At 52.3% G+C, this 21187-nt stretch overlaps 1 protein-coding gene across 5 annotated transcripts in view; it reads right to left on the reverse strand.

Annotated features, from left to right (window-relative positions):
* The window catches only part of SSBP3 (single stranded DNA binding protein 3), a 182298-nt gene that overhangs the window by 45544 nt on the left and 115567 nt on the right, over positions 1 to 21187 (reverse strand). For all 5 annotated transcript variants that reach the window (XM_030813023.1, XM_030813027.1, XM_030813024.1 and 2 more), the window contains exon 5: positions 9133 to 9222. In XM_030813023.1, coding sequence (XP_030668883.1) covers positions 9133 to 9222 — 90 coding nt within the window. The remainder of the gene's footprint in view (positions 1 to 9132; positions 9223 to 21187) is intronic.

Genomic DNA, 21187 nt, shown 5'->3' on the forward strand with positions numbered 1-21187 from the left:
TTACAGGATTCTGCTGGAATTCTCTTCCTCAAACCTCTTCTGCTACAAGGGCTAAGGAATTTGACTTTAAAAAAAAAAAAAGGAGAAAAACCTCAGTGCAATTTGCTGAGAAGGTAGGTGGGGACAGGAGCAAAAGAGAGTCCACCCCTCAGTCAGCTATGAAGAGACAAAAGAAAAATACTCTCCAGCCCCGAAGGGGTCTCCACTCGGGTCCCCCTATGAGGGGCAGAAGGACCTCGTGGGGGCAGGGGGAGCAGCCACAGCACTGTGCTGGGAATGCTGCTGACGTGCGGCAGAGCAGCTTCCAGGCACAGGGAAAAATCACTCCATTCTAAGAAAACACAAAGTAAAAACTCAGGTCCAAAGGACAAAGGATAAACCAGCCCAAGCTCTTAATAAGCATGAGGTGAAGGAAGCTACTGACACCCATCCTTCCAGTATCAGATGCACAGAAGCCAGAGATTCGGGAGTCAGTTTACAGCCCCAGTGAGGGCTTCGCCAGGAGCAGCAGCAAGAACAGAGCTCAGGCCTGCGAAGTCCAAGAGGCCAGAGACTCCTTCCCCATTCCCTCCCTCAAAAGGTTGAAGAGAGGAGTGAGGTCCCATCCCGGGCTTGGAAGGCCAGGAGGAGGTGGTGTGTGGCCCAGCTGGGCTCTGTGGCATGGGGCTGGCTCTGCGTTAGGGGGCAGTCGAGGCCCAAGCAGCTGCTGGGTGCTTTGTTACCGAGCAAATCTCCCAGGCGCTGCCTGCTGATGCATAGCTAACTGGGCGGCAGACATTGATTTATGTTCAACTTTCCATTTCATCAGTGAGAGTTACGGCGCTACATGTGGAGTTCACGTTTTTCAGAGGGGGAGGGAGAGGCGGCTCGAGTGTGCAGACACAAACATGTCCACATGCGTGCACACAGGCACGCACACAAGTCAGGGCCACAACTTTTTTTCCTATTTAAGAGGGAGGGCGACTGGGCTGAGCCAGCCGCCGCCGAGGCAGCCTGGCACGTCAGGAGTAACCTTTTGTCCACTGTTGCTAGGAGCCCCAGTGCTGGTCATCTGCCGCTGGGCAGACGTTAGGCACCAGGCTGGCTGCCGGGCAGGGAGGGGAGCACAGCCTGACCCTTGCAGGGGAGGTGTTGGCAAGCAAAAAAAGGCTTTCTTCCCTCTCCTCTGCCCCAGGCCTCTTTTCACTGGCCAGGAGATTGTGGAGGGCAGGACCAGCCCAGACCCATGTGCTTCCCAGTGGCCAGCACCCCCCACTGGACAGAGGAGCAAGCTAAGGCCAAGAGAGAGAAGGCTGGCTCCCCACAGACACACAGGGATTTGGCAGCAGGGCTGGACTCCAACCAGAGTGTCCCACGCCCAGGACAGGGGGCTTCATCACAGTAACCAGAGGAGGGGCTACCGCTCCCAGAGCCACGTCAGTTTGGAACAGGTGGGGCCTGGGGGCGGGGAAGAGCAGTGGTTCCCCACCTCCAACTGTGGCCTGGAGCCCAGCAGTTGGGGCGCCCCGCCTCCTCTCTAATCCTTCTCAGCAGGGGTGACCCTGCCTTCTGTCAGTCTGGAGGCGGACAGCAGGGCGGAGGAGCTGGAGGGGGTGGTGCTTCTGTCCCCTGGAGGAGCCAACACATCCACCCCTGACACAGCACCTCTGTCCTCCTCCCCAATAGGAGGCCGCATCTATCAGACAGACTCCCCCACCTGCAGGGAAGCAGACAGGGCCAGGCGAGGCCCAGAATGGGGAGGGGGTTTTATTCCCCCACAGACAGGCAGTTATCAAGAAGCTGCAGATCCCGCCGCCCCACCCAGGCCTGTCTTCCTGATTAACTAGCCAACCTGAGCCTCAGTTTCTCATCTATACAGTGGGAATGCCATTGGTTCTTAGGACTATCGCATACAGTCAAATGAAATCACAGCAGGGAACAGCTTTTCTAACTTGGAGAGAGCTTCCACCAGCAACTATTAACATAAGAGGGCGTCAGACAGTTCTACTCTCGGGCCTGAGAACACTGGCTGGGGTGGGTAGGGAGGGCTAGGCTGGGCAGCCCCAGGTAAGGGGTCTGCTAAGATAGCAGGCACCAGCCTCGGCTTCTCACCACCACGGACCTGTCTTCTGCCCCCAACCTATGAGGGCAGTAAGCTGGGCCTCCTTTAGGCTCCAACATCCACTAGAGGCCACCAGTCACAGGCAGGAAAGCTGCCCTCAGTCTCACCCAGCTACCACTCCTGCTCGGGCCATGGCCACCTCCAGAGGGGACTGCAGCTGGACTCCACACTGGCCAGCCAGCCAAGGGCCCAGCCCCTCCAGGCCATGGAACCTCTTCCTGGGATCGCGTTGCTCCCCTTATTAGGAATCTTCCATGGCTCTCCCTGACTTTAAGTCCTTCCTGTGTCTATTCCTGGCTCCATCCCCACACCCCAGCCTGCAGTCCAGGCCCCTGCCACCCCAAACTTGCCCATCACATCACATCCTGGCACAGGCTCCCTCTCACCTGGCACACTCCCCAACCTCTATTCACTGCCAGCTGCCTCCTCCTCCTCAGCCCAAATGTCAGCCCCTCGGAGAGGCTTCCCCAGACAAGCCATACTGGCTGTGCCCTGTGCCTGGCCCCAACGGTATTCTTCCTGTCAACCTCTCCAGCGTGGCACTCAGTCACTGCCTGCCCCCTCCACCAGACTACGAGCCCCTTGAGGGCAGGGTCCATGGCTGCCTCTTGGGTGGCTGACAGGTCCCTGCCCTTACACACCATGTCTGACCGAGGGGCTAAGGGATGACCAAGCAAACCCGTCCGGGTCTCACATGATCGGGACTCAGCTCCTTCCCTTGCCCTGCCTTCACTTCACCATCTGTCAGATGGGTAGGGACCCCAGCGCCCCACCACCGAGCTTCCACTAGTAACAGGCTTTGGAAACCAAAAGCAAACAAGGTGGTTTAATTCTTCCCAAGTCTCCCCTTGTCACAAACTTGTCCTCGTCAGCACAGAGAGGGCTTTCCTGCCGCAGCAGCTTTCTGGCAGGAGGAATGTCCGCTCCCTCTGCTGGCTCCTGCTTCCCGCTGGAGAGCAGGGCAGGAAATGGATAGCATTTGGCTCAGCTTTTGGGAACTGCCCCAGTTGCTGCCAGGGGTATGTTCTCATTTACTGGGCTTTGACCCTCCCTGTGAACACATCACCCACCCCACAGCTCACAGTGCCCAAGGTCTCCACTGGGCATCCTGCCACTGCTTAGTTACCACCACTGTCAAACAGCTCACCACTTCATCATTAATTTGGCAGATGACAGAAATGTCTTCCATACAATGACTCAAATCGGCTTCCCTTTTCTCTTCTCTCAAGGACTTGGAATCTGGGGCTGAGGGCTCACAGGGGCATGTCTGAGTACATGGCAGGTTCTCCGTAACAGAGCTTCAGATACTTCAAGGCAGTCGTCAGAACCCTCAGGAGGCTGCCCTTCTCCCAGAGAAACCCCAGCTACTTCTGCGGGAGATGAGGAAAGATTTTGGGTCATGTGTGTTTCTCTCCCCTCTTATTGTCTGGGTCGTATCTCTGGCTCTTGGGCTACACACATTGTTTGCTCTTTCTCATTCTCTCCCCATAACCAATGGGAAGAGTTCTCTAGGAACCTCAACATCTTTCTAAGGCTGGTGGGCCTGGCTGGCAGGAATGAGGACTCAATGGAAAGGGGATGTGTCAAATACTCCCTACTATCCTTCACCACGGTGGCAAGTCCCTACTATCCTTCACCACGGTGGCAAGTCCCTACTATCCTTCACCACGGTGGCAAGTCCCTACTATCCTTCACCACGGTGGCAAGTCCCTACCATCCTTCACCACGGTGGCAAGTCCCTACTATCCTTCACCAAGGTGGCAAGTATCTAGATGTTCAAAGCAGGATGAGCTAAACTTTTGGCAACAGGAGCTGGGACTCCTCCTCCAGGACTTTTCCAGAGAAGGCAGTCTTTAACCCTGTGACCTCTGCTAGGTCTCTGTCACGCAGCATCCATCATCAAGATGGTCAGCTACTTCCCGGCCGGGCCTGGTGGCTCAGGCCTGTAATCCCAGCCTGAGGAGGCTGAGGTGGGCGGATCACTTGAGGTCAGGAGTTCGAGACCGGCCTGGCCAGCACGGTGAAACCCCATCTCTACTAAAAATACAAAAATTAGCCAGGTGTGGTGGCGAGCGCCTGTAATCCCAGCTACCCAGGAGGCTTTGGCAGGAGAATAACTTGAACCCGGGAGGTGGAGGTTGCAGTGAGCCGAGATTGTCACTGCCCTCCAGCCTGGGTGACAGAGTGAGACCCTGTCTCAAAAAAAAAAAAAAAAAAAAAGGGTCAGCTACTTCCTGAGTATTGGCCACAGTGCTCAAGTCCCTGTCTCCACGAAGCCACTGGAACAACTGCAGAGTAACTGTTGTGGAACACAGATCTGGCCAAGACAGTATCCAGCCCAGAGTGCTGCCCTGGCTTCCCACTGCCCACCGGATCAAGCCCACACTCAACAAGGTCCTTCAACAACTGCCCGGCAACCTCTCCAGCCTCATCTCCCACTGAGCACCTGTCAACCACCTCATTCTAGACACCATCTCGGCCAGGGCTGCACTACCTCCAGGAATGCCCTCCTGATTTCTCAGCCTGGCAGGCAGGCCTCTCCTCTGTCCTGCCACAGGGGATGGGTTACCTGTCAGTCTCTCTGCTAGGCTGGCTGCTCCTGTGGGCAGACTGTGGTTGATTCAGTTCAAGCCCGGAACCAAGCTCCATGCCTTGTGTATCAGAGATGGCCAATGACAGTCATAACCACAGTCCTTTCTCCTTCTGTGATTTCATTTCCCCATCTATAAATGAGAAGCTTGGACTACATCAGGGATGGCAAAGAGGATATGTACCACCACCAACACATTCACGTTCATGGTAGACATTGCCAGTCACTATCTGTTGAGCCTAGACACACAGCTTCAGAATCATTTTCACGGTGTTCTCCGCAGCCACCACACATCAAGCAGAGCTGGCATTTGAATGGAGACTTATTTGCTACTTCTTTAGATAAGAGTTACGGTTTCTCTATCTCCTTTCGGTCTCTCCCTCCTTTTATCTAATTCTCTACTCTCCCTGCTTCCGCCATCCAATCAGATGTGTATCTACATTTCGACTTTGGAGTGTTTGTGGAAGAGCACCCCGTGAGGAACCAGGAAAGCTGGGTTTGGACTCTGATTACAGTCCCTGGTTAACTTTGGGCAAGTCATTCACCTTTCTGAGTCTCACTTTCCCAATCTGCATGCCTTCTCTGCAGAAACACTGTGATGAAAATGAAAGTAAGTTGCATGTTTAAAAACACTATGTAACTGAAAACAACTATTGGAATTTAAAAACAAAACAAGAAGAAAAACAGCCTGTACCCAGTGCTCAGTTCTCCATGACCCCTGCCTTCTTGTGAGTCCCGTTTTGGACTTAGAAATCCTTACTGGACAGTGGCCTCCTTAGGACCACCTTAGGGCCAAAGAACTTAGAAATTCTTACTGGACAGTGCCCCCCTTAAGGACTAAGGAACTAGGGAACCCACCCAGATCAGTGAGGCTGGCCAAAGCCAAGCTGGGTTTGCCAGATGTGTGTGCAGCCCAACCGAGCTAAGCTGCGTGGAAAAAAAAAAAAATGCCCCTGCTTGATTATATAAAATCCATCTGGATCCAAAGCAGAAAATCAAAGCTGGAAGGGCCCTCAGAGACCACCTGGTCCAGCCTGCTCCATCTACTGGTGAGAAAACTAGGGTCCAGAGATGGGCAGCAACTTGCCCAAGGTCACTCAGCAAGTATGCGGCCAAGTCCTCTCTGTCCTTCCCTGCTGCAAAACACCAGAACGCCACTCCTGAACTCCAAAGCCGGCTTCCTGTTAGGCCCTCCCTGACCAGAATGTTGGATCTAATGCTTTGGGGCTGCCTGGGCTCCTGGTCCTATAATGTGAGCAATACAAATAAACTCAGTTCAAACATTTACTAGGTCCTTAGTATATGCCAGGTGCTGGGGATGCCAATATTAGGGCAGGTTTTTTTTTGTTTTTTTAAAGGTGAGGTGTGATCAGGTCAGTTTCCAAGCCATCTCCCTGCCAGCCCTTAACTTGCTACCAGAGACACCTCATGCCACGGGACCAGACAGGTACTGCCCGCCTTGGAAACCTGGATGTGGAAGAGAAAGCTGATGGCAGACCCTCAGTGTGGATGGCCAAAACTTCTGACCCCAGGAGCTGAAGCCTGGCAGTCAGAGGCCTGCAGAAGCAAGGCCCCGTGCTGCTTACCGAGGGGCTGGAATGGACGTGCGCAGCTGCTCTCTCCCACCCAACCCTGGAGGACTGGGGCTTCTACATTTAGGACCAGCTAGGGGTGAAGTCCTGACCTGAAAACTGGGCTGGCCACCCTCGGCCAGGGTCTAGCCATAGCTGGCTCAGCCATCCCAAGCCGACTCCCTGGTGCAAAGCCTTCCTGCAGCAGAGCTTCCTACCCAGGCTTCGGCCAAGCAGGGGAAGGAGTACAATTGTTGGTAGCAGATAAAATCCTCGATACCATCTCTATTTCCCTTCTAATATCAGAGTGGCCGGCTGCAATACCAGTGAGGGGCAGGGCCAGCAATCAATAGCTAATATTCCTGTTGTAAGCAGGCCTACTCCGGAAATGGGCAGCCAGTACCTCCTTCCAGAGAGATACCCTTTCCCCTTGGCAGTGTCCCAGCCTGAGCGGTTCAGCATCATGGCCAGGAAGGACCAGGCCAGGTACCTGGCCTAGCCCATCCCCCTGCATCTGCCTGATGGGGAAATGATGCCGGGAAGTGAGAGAAAGGAATCACCCAACGTCACCCAGGAAGCAGAGAGGCCAAGACATTGCTCTCTGCTGTCTACTGGATGACCCTGTCAGCTCTTGATGGCTCGCCGTGCCTGGGAAAACAGAGGTGACCTCAAGTCAAGAAGGTCCAAAAGTTACCTCTGTTTGATGGTGGCTAGTAATGGCTAAATAAGGACAGGAATCAGTCTTGGCTTTCTGACCACACACCCCAAACGTCACAGGGGAGGGCCCAAGAAGTATGTCTGGAATTAGGCCTCAGCCATGGACAATTATACCAAAGCAGGAAGTTGGGAGCTGCCCACATATCAGGCAGACCTGAGCCTTGTCCTAGACTCAGGCCAAAATAGAAGTCAACGGCCTATTTTTAAAACATACAACAGGGTATTGTCTACCTCTTTCTACCACAGTGGTCTAATCTGCACCGCACACCCAGATGCCAGCAAGCAGCCTCAATCAGGATGCACACAGATGAAGCATGGTACCTGGGTGGGTCCACCAGACACGGAAGCCACACCTGCACCGTATCAAGAACATCCATGGCATGTAAGCCTAGAAAGAATTCCCAACTGGACAGAACGCCAGTGGGAAAGGCCCGCTGATGGGTGCGGGGCGCCACCTGCAGCATTCAGGAAGATGCCTGCCTTGGTGAGGATGAGCCTCCCACACGCTGGCCCCTTGGATTTCCTCCCTGGTAGGACAGCAGCCCCTCTGGCTACTGCCTTTCTTAGGTCCATGAGTTTCCAGTATTTTAAGGTCTAACTCTCAACCCATCTTCAATATGTCCGCAGCCTTGCCCCAAACTGAGACCCTGGCAATGCCTGGTCCAGTCCAACCTGGAGCTCACACACCTATTTCTGGGGCTACACTCATCTCCGCCCCTTGGACAAGGCTCCAGCTTTGGCAGTGTTCTGGGAATGCATACAGATCCACGTGGCCGTCCAATGCCCCAGATGGCCATCCTGCGTCCCTCTCTCTCCTCCCACCACCATCATGTGACCTACCACTTCTGTTTTTGGGGAACACCTGAATTTCACTGCCGTCCTTCTTAGCTGGTGAGCAGCACGTCCCAGCCCTCTTCTCTCAGGAGTTAACACCAACCGAAATACAAAATCTTGCCAAGTAGAATCATCTTCCAGGTCATCTCTCACCTAGAGGGAAACCCCTTTAACATCCCTAGGAGACGTTTGTCAGGTCTTTGCTCAGATGCCTCTAGGGCCAGAGAGCCCCCTGCCTTGATGTGGGGTGACCACGGGTGCTAAATTCTGGCCTATACCAAGCAAAAGTGTCCTTGGACTTTGCCTCACTGGTCCGAGTTCTGAATTCTAGGGCTGCACAGAGGAAATTTCTGCCTCCTTTTCCACACAACAGCTTTCCATGTTCTTATCTGGGAGTGCCAATCTTTCAAAAGGTGTGGAGAACCTGAGCGGATTCTCAAACTCAGCTGCCGACAGGCTTGAAAGAACGAGAGATGTTATGAGCGAGAGTGTCATCATAAAAGATCCTTACAGCCCTGCACGCTGTCCCTCTCTAAGATGGCATTCCCCAGTCTCAAGTTGGCTTAAAACACATGAACCGCCGGGGAGAAGGTAGAGACAGAGGAGGCGGCGCAGAGAGGGTGGCAGCCGCGCCCAACCTGGCGAAACAGAAAGCCCGATTTCACACACCCCAGAAAAAGCCGAACAAGGTGTCTCTTGGAGAAGGCCAGACTCTCGACCCACGTGGGATCTGTTCCTGCCTGTGGCGGGCAGAGCACGAGCACAGATGCTTGTGGGATGCTGTCTATGATCACACTCGGAAAAAATCAAGTGGTTAACCAGAGGGAAAGGATTCTGAGACCCGCCAAGATGGTGGGTTTTTGTGTTTTTTTAAGATTACGCCTAAGGTTTGTAGTTTGGACAAGCAAAGTAAACAATGACAACAGCAGCAGCAACAAAACAGAAACAAAGAACAATTTACTGATATTTTGTAAAGCCTTTTGTTAAAAGAAAGCTCCACAGTGGCCTGGAAGTAGCCCCCACCGCCTCCACGGCCAGGGGCAGACTGGGTCGTGCCTACGAAGCTGGCATGAAGAAAGCAAACTCCAGCAGAAGTGCAGGCAATGCAGGAGGTTTCTGCTTTCCCATCTTTTTCTCCCTCTCAGCTTTTAGAAGGACTGGTGAAAGGGACGGGAAGGGAAGGATTTGAACCAGCAGAAAGCAACTGTATTTAGACCATGGCAAACTGAGCTACTTACTTCTCTCCCGCCCTCCCACCTGCCCAGGGCCTCGGCCTGGAATACAAGGTGGAGCACAAGACCCACGGGCCCCGCACGTACCTGAAAGAAACCTGGCGGGATGGGGCCTCCTGGCATCCCATCGTTGGGGGGAATGTTGCCAAGCACGGGGCTCGGGGCAGCTGCTGCACTCTGTGGAGACAACAAGGCAGAGGGTTAGTGGCCAAACCCACAACCAGAGACACAGAGTTCTGACCCCTGGACTTGGCTCTCCCTGTCCGTCCACATTCCCCATGGACTTTCCTCACAGGCCACTTTCTACTTAAAGCCCTCCTAGCATCCCAGGGAAGTGTCATGTTCCCACTGACAGGACACAGGTAGGGCTTATACACTCAGACCTGGACTCAATTCCCAGGTGCGGCCCCCACTGAGCAAGCAACGAATTCCGAGGCTCTTTTTCCTCATCTCTAAAATGGGAGGGCCGGGTGTGTTGGCTCACACCTAAAATCCCAGCACTTTGGGAGGTTGAGGCTGGAGAATCGCTTGAGCCCAGGAGTTCGAGACCAGCGCGGGCAACATTGGGAGACCCCGTCTCTACAAAAAATAAAAAATTAGCTGGGCGCGGTGGCATACGCCTGTAGTTCCACTTACTCGGGAGGTTGAGGTCGGAGGATCACTTGAGCCCAAAAGGTTCAGCCCTATCTCTAATAATAATAATAATAATAATAATAATAATAATAATAATAATAAAATGGGGGGGCAATGTCCACCATTCAGGGAGGTTGCAAGGACAGCCTGAGACAAAGTGCCAAAGGTACTTCCTGCAGTGCAGAGCGGCGGTGCATGGCCAATGTGCTGCTCCCAGCATTATATGGCCCCGGGCCGTGTCTGCCCAGCTACTCTGAGAAGCTCTTGGCAGGCGAGTGATTTATAAATTTCTGTGCCCTCTGCAAGTGGCTGGCATGTCATATAGAGCAAAAGATCAATAAATATCCATGACTCAATGAATAAATGAGCAGACCAACTGGGAAACACTGCTGGAGAGGGTGACGGAGGGCAGAGCGTATTCTTGGCCCTGCAGGGTCCTAGGTGTCTCATGAGAGACAGGGGCCTCGCGAAGTGGGGGCACCGTCATTCCTTTTCTCTTTAAACGCTGCTGTTCTGGCATTTGCCTGGTATATCTGCCTCAACAAATGCCTCCCAGGGGTGAGCAGACATTGCTCTCCCCAGCCTGGCCTCCTTCCAAAGGATTCTGTGCGCAACCCATTCAGGTGGTCTGTGCCTGGCCCCGTGCTCACACAGGCAGGGGTGAGGCTGAGACATCTGGGCCCCAGCCCTGAGGAAGCCACAGGTCTGACAGTCCTACCTGGAACTGGGCCCTGCTCCTTCCCACTGATTCTAGGCCTTCAGGGGCTCCTTCTACAGGAAGCCCACCCCCAACCTTGGTGGTCCCCAAACCCCACCATGACTGAGAAAGTGAAACTTGGTCATCAATCATCTCCCAGGGTTCTGATTCTCTGGAAGAGGAATGAGCCCCTTGGGATCAGGAAACAGAACGCCTCTTTTCCTCTTAGAAACACAGCCTCCCATCACCACCTTAAAGAAGTCACTTTCTTTCCTTTCATTGGTGGTAAAATAGGAACCAGAGGCTGGGAGTGGTGGTTCACGCCTGTAACCCCAACACTTTGGGAGGCCAAGGTGGGCGGATCACCTGAGGTCAGGAGTTTGAGACCAGCCTGGCCAAAATGGCAAAACCCCGTCTCAACTAAAAATACAAAAATTAGCTGGATGTGGTGGTGGGCGCCTACAATCCCAGCTACTCAGGAGGCTGAGGCAGGAGAATTCGCTTGAACTCAGGAGGCAGAGGTTGCAGTGAGCCAAGATTGCGCCACTGCACTCCAGCCTGGATGACAAAAGCAAAACTCCCCATCTCATAAAAAAAAAAAAAAAAGAACCAGAACCTCTAACTTCCAACTTTGATGAAAGGAAAGGAGGTAATGTGCAAATCCCACTAATACACTGCAGGCAACAAAATGAACAAACAGACCTGGGAACAAATGCACCTGGTTTTCAGCACTGTCACCTCTACTAGTAAGTGGGATGACTGTGGACAAGCCACTCGGACTTTCTGAATTTGCTTCCTGTAAAAAATGAGAGGCCGGGCGCGGTGGCTCACGCTTGTAATCCCAGCACTTTGGGAGGCCGAGGCGGGCGGATCACGAGGTCAGGAGATCAAGACCACGGTGAAACCCTGTCTCTACTAAAAAAAATACAAAAAAATTAGCTGGGCGTGGTGGCAGGCGCCTGTAGTCCCAGCTACTCGGAGAGGCTGAGGCAGGAGAATGGCGTTAACCCGGGAGGCGGAGCTTGCAGTGAGCCGAGATCACGCCACTGCACTCCAGCCTGGGTGACAGGGCAAGACTCCGTCTCAAAAAAAAAAAAAAAAAATGAGATAGCTGTTGTCCCACCTCCTCACCAGGGTTGTGGGGGATAAACTGACAGAATGAGCTGTGTTTTGTAAGCTGGGACAGCTCTGTGAATCTAGAAACGAAGAAGTACAGGGCATACAGTGGGTGTTGAGCAGACCCCAGGTGAAGAGTATGGGCAAGCTGCATGTTACTTTTCAAAATGATTCTGTCTACAGAAAAACAGCCCTCTCTGCAAGAGCTATCCTGCCAGACATCCTGTAATGTGTACAAGTTTCAAGCATCTCCAAAAATCATGATTGTAGCTCTCCCCACTCCCCAGATCTGAGGTCACAGGCCCCTGCCTTGCCCCTGCCTCTCCCCTGCCTGGCACTATCTGAGATGGGGCCTTGTGAGGGAATCGCCAGCTTATCCATTAGCTGCATTACTGTTTTTCTGTGGTCAGTGGTTCTGTGAAAATGGCAACTTTTTGTGATTAACAGCCAACAATTACTCCTCAGCAGCAAGAGCAAAAAACTTTTTAAAAAAATGGGGTAAGGTAAACACCCATCTACATTTTCTTCAGGTTCTTTCAGAGACTGGTGTTACATTTAACAATTTCATTCTTCTTATGTACCATTATTTAACCAGTTTGTTTGTTTGTTTGTTTGTTTGTTTTTAGAGACAGGGTCTCACTATGTTGCCCATGCTGGTTTCATGTGATCCTCCCATCTCGGCTTCCCAAAGTGCTGGAATTACAGGCATGAGCCACCACACCCAGCCTATTAACCAATGAAATAACAGGCATTAAATCTCAGTGTCTGCTAATCTGGCAGTTAGTATCCCTTTGGTATTTGGTATTCTGAGTTACCTCTTAGGTCATTACCTTTTGAAATGGTTTGCATTGGCCACTTGTAGATCTAATTTTATGGCAAATCATTAATGTCCTTTGCAATTTGGGTATTTGATTTTTTATATATGGAGGATCTAGACTAAGGGTAAGTTATAACTTTTTTAAAAAAAATTAAAAATTATTATTATAATTAGAGACCTGGTCCCCAGGCTGGAGTGCAGTGGCCCAATCATGGCTTACTATGGCCCCAAACTCTTAGGCTCAAGGGATCCTCCTGCCTCAGCCTCTCAGGTAGCTGGGAATACATGTGCACACCACCATACCCAGCTAATTTTTAAAATTTTTTTGTAGAGATTAGGTCTTACTATGTTGCCCAGGCTGGTCTTGAACTCCTGCCCTCAAGCAATCCTGCCACCTCAGCCCCCAAAAGTGCTGGCATTACAAGTGTGAACCATCGTGTCTGGCCTAAAAAAAAAATTAAATGAAAACTTGAACCTACGAGTACTTTGTTGCCTTACTTATAAGGCTCCTTCACTCTAAGATGTCGTTTTCCTATGAGATCAGGAGTGAGTCAATGGTTCTAGGAACTGCAGGTAGTGGATGGTCCGTGGTTCTTTGAAAGCAATGGCCAGGGTCACCATGGTTCTAGTAAATGCATGGTGTAGTTCTCTGAAATGTGGGGTGGAAGACGGAGTTTTGCTGTTCTCCAATGAAGGAGGACAAAAAACCAGGACCATGTTAGCAGTGACTAAGGGGCAGGAAGCTGAGGAGACGCCTTGATCATTTAAAGCTTCTCAAGCAGCAAAACTAAGTCGTCCTGCAGTGCTTAAATTTGTGCCTTGAATTTTGATAGTTATTGCTGTTCTTCTTTGATTATGAAGCAAACATGTGCTCATAACAAAAAACGTTAAAAAGGGCAGAAAAGTGTGAAGAAGAAAACGAAAAGCAGCAACCAGTGGTACAGGGCAACAAAAGAGTTAAGAGGTTGGGAAAGGCTCAGAAATAACTTGCTCACAAAATCTAAACCAAGGTACCCTCCCCCCAACCACATCCATGAACATCATGCTGAATCCCTGTACTAACCCTCCTGCAGCTCAACAGCAGCAGGGGCTGTTTCTCCCGTCTCTGAGACCCAGCACAACGCAAGGCATACAGCAGGTGTATTAGCAGGATCTAGAATATGGGTAAGTTATACTTTATAAAAAAAAAAACTTAAAAATTATTATTATTATAATTAGAGACCTGGTCCCCAGGCTGGAGTGCAGTGGCCCGATCATGCTTACTACGTTTATTATTCAGAGACCTGCTCAAAGCTGACCGTCTAGAGCCAGGCCTTTCCAGACTGCTAGGAATCAGCCTCCCTCTGTGGTTTCCAACTTTGAGCTGGAGCTCCATTAAGACACTCAGCAAAGCGTCTCGTGAGTTTTCTCTAACAACACAAAACCAAAACCCCTGAAAACCCCCGTTATTCACTGAGGCCTACAGCATGCCAGGGCTGCGGTGGGTGCACGGGCTAGAAGTCCCCCATGGAAGAAGAGAGAAAAGAACATTGGATTCAGAAGCTAGAGATCTCCTAGCTGGGAGCCCATGGACAGGCCCCTTAGTCGTTCTGGGACTCAGTTTCCCCATGTATCCAATGATGGCGTTAGAAGAGGTGACCACTAAGGCTCTTCTTCCAAGCTGCTCTCCCCAGCTAAGTCTACACGCCAAGGGGAGCTGGGACTGGAAACAGCAGCTCTTCCATGAACAGGACAGCAACCCTCTTTCCAGGGCACCTGGGTTTTAACTCTTCTCTGTTCATTATAGGCCATTTTGTGATCAAAGATTAAACACTACCCAGAGACCTGTTATCTGAGCCCACAGATAACAGTGGCTGACATTTGGGTTCTAACCGCCCAGGCCTTTCTCACCAATGTTTATCCACTTTTTGGACTCAAGAAAGCCGACTCAAACCACCCATGCAGTTTGGTAACTTGCACTTTAAAAAACAACAATAAAAACAACAAATAAAGCTAATTTAAAATTCTGTTCTAAACAGCAAACAGACCTTAAACAGGGTGATGCGGCCCGTTCCAGCCAGCTGCCTCCTCTAAACCTACAGTCAACTTGAAAAGCCCGAGGCGCTTTCTCAGAGCACTGCCTGAAGTTTGCCGTTCACAGCCAGGGAGACTTGCGAGGAGGACTCATCCCGCAGCTCCCTCTCTAAAGAGTAGGGTTTCTTGATGATCCCAGGATGGGTACACAGCCATGGGGCTCAGGGACTGCCCCTGCCTCCGCCCCATCCATGCTCCAATGGGACAGACACATGCCACTGCAACCAGGGATCCCCGACAATCCCACTCCATAAGGACACCTGAAAACCTCAGCACCAGTCCCACTCTAGGAGATGGATATTCCCCCTCTAACCTCCACGCTGGAGAAGCAGGGTTCAAACCTGGGGGCCTCGGAGAGGTGCTTCCAAGAGAAAGCGCCTTGGAAACCAGGCTAAGGAATGGAACTTTCTGCTCTGGGCAATGGCGGAGCGGGGGGGACATCTACTGCCCCACCTCACCCTGTGCCAGGCACACTCATGCTCGCTCAACAAATCCCAATACCACCAGAGTACCCCAAACTCCAGAAGCAAGAGGCCTCTCATCCCACCCTGAGAGAGAAGTATCTCAGAGTAGGCAACAGTGTTCATGCTTTTCCTTCAAGAAGCAATGGTCCAGGGGCATTCCCTGCAAGATACTACCTTCTGGCCTCATTTCAAGAACCCCAGCTATCCTCGCTCACAAACTAGCCTGAGACCCCCGCTCCAACCCTCTCTTTAAAATTAGTTCTAGGCACATGAAGCTCCTGGAAAACTGAATAAAAACAAATGCTCAGAGGGAAATGTGGGACTCCTGCCAGGTCGGCCAACCCCTCCTGACTGATTTACAAGGCTGCAAAATGGTACTTTGTTCTGCAAATCCCCTCCCCTCCTTGCCCCGCCCTAATACTCAGGCCTTGGCGTGCAGCAGCTTGGGGGCCACATGCAGAACCGCATGTGCAGACGACTTCCTTGACTGAAACGCAACACAGGCTGCATGGCCCAGGGCCCGAAACACCAGGGGGTGGGAGGTGTGTGCTGAGGGTGGAGCCATGTGCTCAAAGCTGGGAAATGGAGGTCACTTAGGGGAGCTTGGGGCACTCCTGCGATGACTACATACAGAGGGCAAGTGAGACAGGAAGCCTCTAAGTGACGCCTGTCTGGTGGCCTGGGGAAGGAGGGAGGGAGGGATGCTGGCACTGGTTTCAGCAAGACAGGGACTTCTGTGCAAACTATGGAGTAACCCGGGTCCCTCTGGGGCCAGGTTTCCCAGAGGGAATTTCAGCAGCATCAACAAACTAAAGATACAAATCAGGAATGGAAGCGACCGGGGGAATGTCATCACCCAGATGGAAAGGCCAAGACGGACAGAACTGGGGTCCAAAGAAGGGAAGGGGACAGGAAGAGGACTCCTGGTTTCATATGCAGACTACAGAACAGAATCAGTTTTGAAGAACAGGGGCTCTAATTGTGCAGCTTAGAGAAAACAGAGCTGTTGCTACGTGAAGAGGCAGAACCAGCTGACGTTAAAAATAGGTTTGGATGACACACAGGAGTGACACAAGATCCCTGCCTTCAAATAGTCAGGGGGCCATCGCGTGGGAGGAGGGATGAATGTGCCTCCCGGCACCAATGGGCGGCCCTGGGTCCAACAGTAGACGTCCCGAGCTACAAAAAGCTTCTTGGCTGCCTCAGGAGGGGGCAGGCTGTGATAATTTGGGGTCGCTCCCAGTGGAGACATGGCACAAACCATATTAAAAAAGGATTGCCATAGGACCCACCACCGCCTGGGCCTGGGGATTATTAAGACAAAAGAGTCTTGCACTGAAGGTCCCAGGATCAGGATTCCAGCTCTGGCTGCAAACCACCTACTGTGTGATCTGATCAGGCCTTCCTGTCCTGGGCCCTGGGCTCCACACAAGGCAGCTGAGGTCCTGCTGCTCCAGTGACACTGTGGATGTCCAAGGAGCTCTTCAGCAAGTGACCTGAAAAGGGCCACGTATAGACAACAAAAGCCTCAACCTGTCAGGGCCAGGCCATCAGACCCAAATGAGGGTGGTCCTGATACCTGAGCTTATTTTACTAAGTCCCAGCACATGTCTGCCACCTGGGTATGAACCTGGAATGCAAGAAGGGCTGGAGAAGCGACTGCCTTTTCATTGTGATCCCGTACATAAGCAGGGGTGGGGGGTGGGTGGGGGTAGTATTTATTCCCCAACATCGCTGGGAAGATGTCATTTCTGTTTTCCTGGTAAGGAAATTGAGGCACAGAGAGGTGTACTATCTCAAGGTCAGGCAGCTAAGTGGCTCTAACGTTATTCCCTCTGTGCCTCCACCTTTTACCTTGGGTTCAAAAAACAAAACCACAGTCCACTCCGGGAGGCCAAGGTGGGCAGATCACAAGGTCAGGAGATCGCGACCATCCTGGCTAACACGTGAAACCATGTCTCTACTAAAAATACCAAAAAAAATTAGCTGGGTGTGGTGGCAGGTGCCTGTAGTCCCAGCTACTCAGGAGGCTGAGGCAGGAGACTGGCGTGAACCGGGAAGGAGGAGCTTGCAGTGAGCCGAGATCGTGCCACTGCACTCCAGCCTGGGTGACAGAGCTAGACTCTGTCTCAAAAAAACAAAAAAACAAACAAACAAACAAAAAAAACACAGTAACGTCCCACCCACCCCTGTAGTTCCCAGGAAGAGTTCTGTGTGCTTTGACTCTTATGAAAAGAAAGAGCCGGCACTTCATTAAACACATGAGAGAAGCACAATCCATTTCCGTGTTTGAGACTGTCTATATGTTTTGTGCTTCCCCAAGTAGGCTGACCTTCTAGCTCTGCTCTTTCTGACAAATACTTCAATGAGCTGGCATTCACCAAGGGGTGTGTGTGTGTGTGTGTGTGTGTGTGTGTGTGTGTGTGTGTGTTTATGTGTGTGTGTATGTGTGTGTATGTGTGTGTGTGTATGTGTGTGTATGTGTGTGTGTGTGTGTGTGTGTGTGTGTCTGCACGCACATGTGTGTCAAGGAATGCAAGATCCCACCGAAGAGTCTGTTAGATCTAACAGGCAAACTACCCTGGGAGGAGGAGAAACAAGGTGGGGGGTTGCAAGTGCTTTTTACACATTGGATGCATCAGCAAACACTCGCTTCTGGGGCCACCCAGACTGCGCTGTGCTCACCAGAGCAGATGACAGGTTGCGGGTCTGCCCCGCAGGTCAGAAGGATGCAAGGAGTTGTGGTGACAGAGAACTGAGGGACAGGGAAGGTGCTCTGGGCAGGCGCTGTGAGCGGGGATTAGGGGGATCAGGGAGGCTTTGTGGAAGAGATGGTACTTGAGCCGGGGCCTTAAAGGACGGCAGGACTCGAGGATGCAGGAGGTGATACAGGGGTGAGAGATTACGCTGTCATTTTAACCCTCCCTGGGCACAGGGCCTCCTGACAGCCTCTCCTTAGAGAGCAAATCCCTCTAGGACGCCACCCGCCCCTGGCACCATCTCCAGGGTAGGGGGTGGGCGTGGGACTTGTTCGCTTTCCCTCCTCCAGGATAGGGGGGCTCCCCCACAGGAGAGGAGCCAGCCACCTAGTCAGAGAAGGCTCACTGTCCCCAGGCGGTCCCTTGTGACCCAGCTCATGGTGTGGCTCATCCAGTCTCTCTCCCTCCATCCTCCCAACAATCCACAGTCACTATCAGAACACAGAGGCTCTGAGGAGTAAAGGGACTTGTCCAAGGTCACACGGCTGGAAATGGGCAGAACCAGAAGTCAAGCCCAGATCTGCTAAAACCACAGCCCCAGCTCTTGGCCACACCTCAGCCTTCTCTGATCCAAGTTTCAGAATCGACACTTAAAAGTGGTCACCTGGAAACAGGTCAGGGCCCAGTCCTTCCATTCACCAGGGGCCAAGTCCTCAAGCACCTCACTTTACCTTCTGCGCCCCTCATCATTTGCTAAGGAAGGGAGCCCCCTACCCTCTGTGGGAGGCATAGGGAACTTAAACATGACCCTTAGGTAAGGTGCCCAGCCAGACTCGGCAAAGGTAAGGGTTCAGCAACCGGCAGCCCAGAGCCAGAGACACAGTTCCAGGTAGAGGACCACGTGCTGACATCCTAAGATTCCCTAACCACAGCAGGCTGGGGATGGGGAGACAAAAAGGGGCTGAAAGCTGTGGAAAGACTAGGTCTTCTGATGGACAGAAAAGCCGGTTTTCTGAGAAGCGGCCTCTCTCTTCTTAGTGGCCACCTTAGGAGGAAGTGAATTCCCTGGGCTGGGAAGTCTGAAGCCACCATACTGCCAGGCCCTGCCCATTCATCCCAGGAAGCACCCGGCTTCTTCTGGGGACTGGATCAAAGGTCACTGTTTGGTAAGAGGTGGAGCCTCGTGTATTTAATAATTAGTACCTGGTGAGAGAGTGGATCCCAGCCAGTGCACCCTCCTCTACAGGCAGATACCTCCCAGCTGGGCCACACGGCACAGGGCGCAGGTCCCAGGCATGTGCATGCAAGACAAGGAAGATTAAGGGCTAGAGGTCCCCCCTAGATGAACACTGCGGAGTGGATCAACAGCTCGGTATTTGTACAACGTTGATTTTCTTCTTAAAGAGAAATGAGCTTCAGGCCCTAGTTTACACCATTAGCAAAACACACACACACGCACACACACACATTTCCCACTGTCTTAAAGGAGCTACTTACAACCACAAACATGTCATAGTAGGCCAGTGACAGCTCCTTAACAAGAACACTGGCAGTTGCTTCTGCAAAGTGGAAAATTCCCTGGCGTGGACCCGCGCACACGCTCAGTTCCAATGACAACTTAATCCTGCCAGGACCGAGGTGTGCAGAGAACAGAAAACCACCCGCTTCTAGAAACTTTTTTATTTTTTTGAGTTTAAAATAAATCATTAAAGGCAGGGCCCTCAGAACATCTTTCAAGGATGGGAGCCCACACTCCCCTCAGTGGGCATCAAATTTAGTGCGGACCAAGTCACTTTCCCTCACCTCCTCCTCTGCTGTGACAGGACAAAACGTACACAGTCTGACAAGTTCACCCGGCTCCCCCAGTGCCAGGGAAGGGGCGCATAATTCAAACCCAACACCGTCTCTTCTGTGTAAACGAACAGCCGGGAGTCCTTGAGCTCCTTGGGCCGGGAGGAAGGCGGTGAGCAGCGGACCACCGTGGTCTGCACGGCCATCCCAGCGCACAGTTGCCACACGGGCTCGGTGCTGAGCAGATGCCATCTAAGCCTTTAAAGCACACACTAATTGCGCTAATTTAGCTAACAGTCTCTGTTTCGTCCCCCACCCTGAGTCAACCAGCGTCCTTTGGTACTGCTGGAGAGATGCAAGCTGTTGGCTTTAGTGTTATTTTGTCAGCCATTAAACGATTCATCGGAGTCATTAATTGATTTATTACTGCTGCCTGCTCAGAGGGTTTAGCAAATAAAGAATGATATAGGTCACAAAGCAAAGGAAATTGGACCCAACAACACTGCGAGGCGCTGGGCACTTAGAGTGTCTGCTGCTGCCCATTCAGGCAGCCCTCCATGCCCAGCTGTCAGGCAAGGAATAGCATAGATGGTTCTCCTGCCTGAAATCCAGGTGCCAGCCTGCATCCTGCTCAGGCACCAGTGCTGCCAATGGGGAACCTTGTCTGGAGCCCCTGGAAGGCTGCTCTCGGGCACCTGCTAGATACAGCTGAGAAGGCAGGGAGGGAGGCCCACACTGACCCCCTTACCCACCAGGTAGGTGCCGAGTAGCAATGGCTGGGCCTGCAGCTGGGCCCTCCAGTGTTCTAGGAAGCCAAGGACAGACCCCTCAGCCAAGACTCTACTCCCCTGGAGGTGACAAGCTCCAGCTAGGCCCTCGCTCTTTCTCCCCTGCACAGCCTAAGGGAGTGGGAAGAATGCAACAGTTGGTGCATTCACAGGTGCCTCCTAATGCTTGGCCTGTCATGTACTTATCTCTGATCCTCTCCACAGTCCTAGGGGGTAGACCCGCATTATCTTCCCTGGATCACAGAGCAGAACACTGAAGCTCTGAGAGCTGCATGGCAGGCCAGGAAATGGCAGTCCTGGGATTCAAACCCAGGTCTGCCTGACTCAACATCCACAATTCTTTCCCTCTACCAAATTCTTCAGACTGACACGAGAGAGGACTACAGCTTGGCCTTAGCGAAAACCCTGACAGAAACTAGCTAGGTAACCCAAAGCAAAGCAACCCCTTCCCTTCTCAGAGCCCCAGATGCCTCATGTACAAATGACAGGGTGGGTGAGCCCCGAAGCTACAGGAAGGGATGAGAGTCCAGGCCATGTCCTCTACGGCCCCCGCTGCCCTGGCCACTGTGAAGCCTCATGTCAGTTCCCCCAAGAACACTCCTGTGTTGTGAGCGAGGCCCTGCACAAGCCCCCTGAGGTCCCCTGCTGCCCTTCAAACCCCAGACTCCAGGGTGCAGGTGCAGGAAGGTTTGTCGCACTCAGACCAGACAGCAGTGACCCTCATCCCACCCCAATCCCAGCCCTCAGGGCTCTGAACAAACGAGAGGGAGTGGTGCCAAAGCAAGGGAATGCCGATGCCTCCAACAGGAGAATTCACCAGGTCATGGATTCCATGTGCGTGTGCACACGCGTGTGTATGTACACGTGTCTTTCTCTGGATCAGGAAGGGTAATATCTCTGGTACCTGATACCCCTAGGAACCAAATACAGCCATTTTAGATATCTCAAATTCTAGCATCACAGTTATCAGCCCCTCCACGAGGCATCACATCCCCACCCTGCCAAGCGGCCTTCTAGAACAGAGCCTGACATGCTTTCAGAGGAGACTCTTGGAGGATGGTGAC

Source organism: Nomascus leucogenys, chromosome 5 (assembly GCF_006542625.1).
Source record: "Nomascus leucogenys isolate Asia chromosome 5, Asia_NLE_v1, whole genome shotgun sequence".
NCBI classification, from domain to species: domain Eukaryota; kingdom Metazoa; phylum Chordata; class Mammalia; order Primates; family Hylobatidae; genus Nomascus; species Nomascus leucogenys.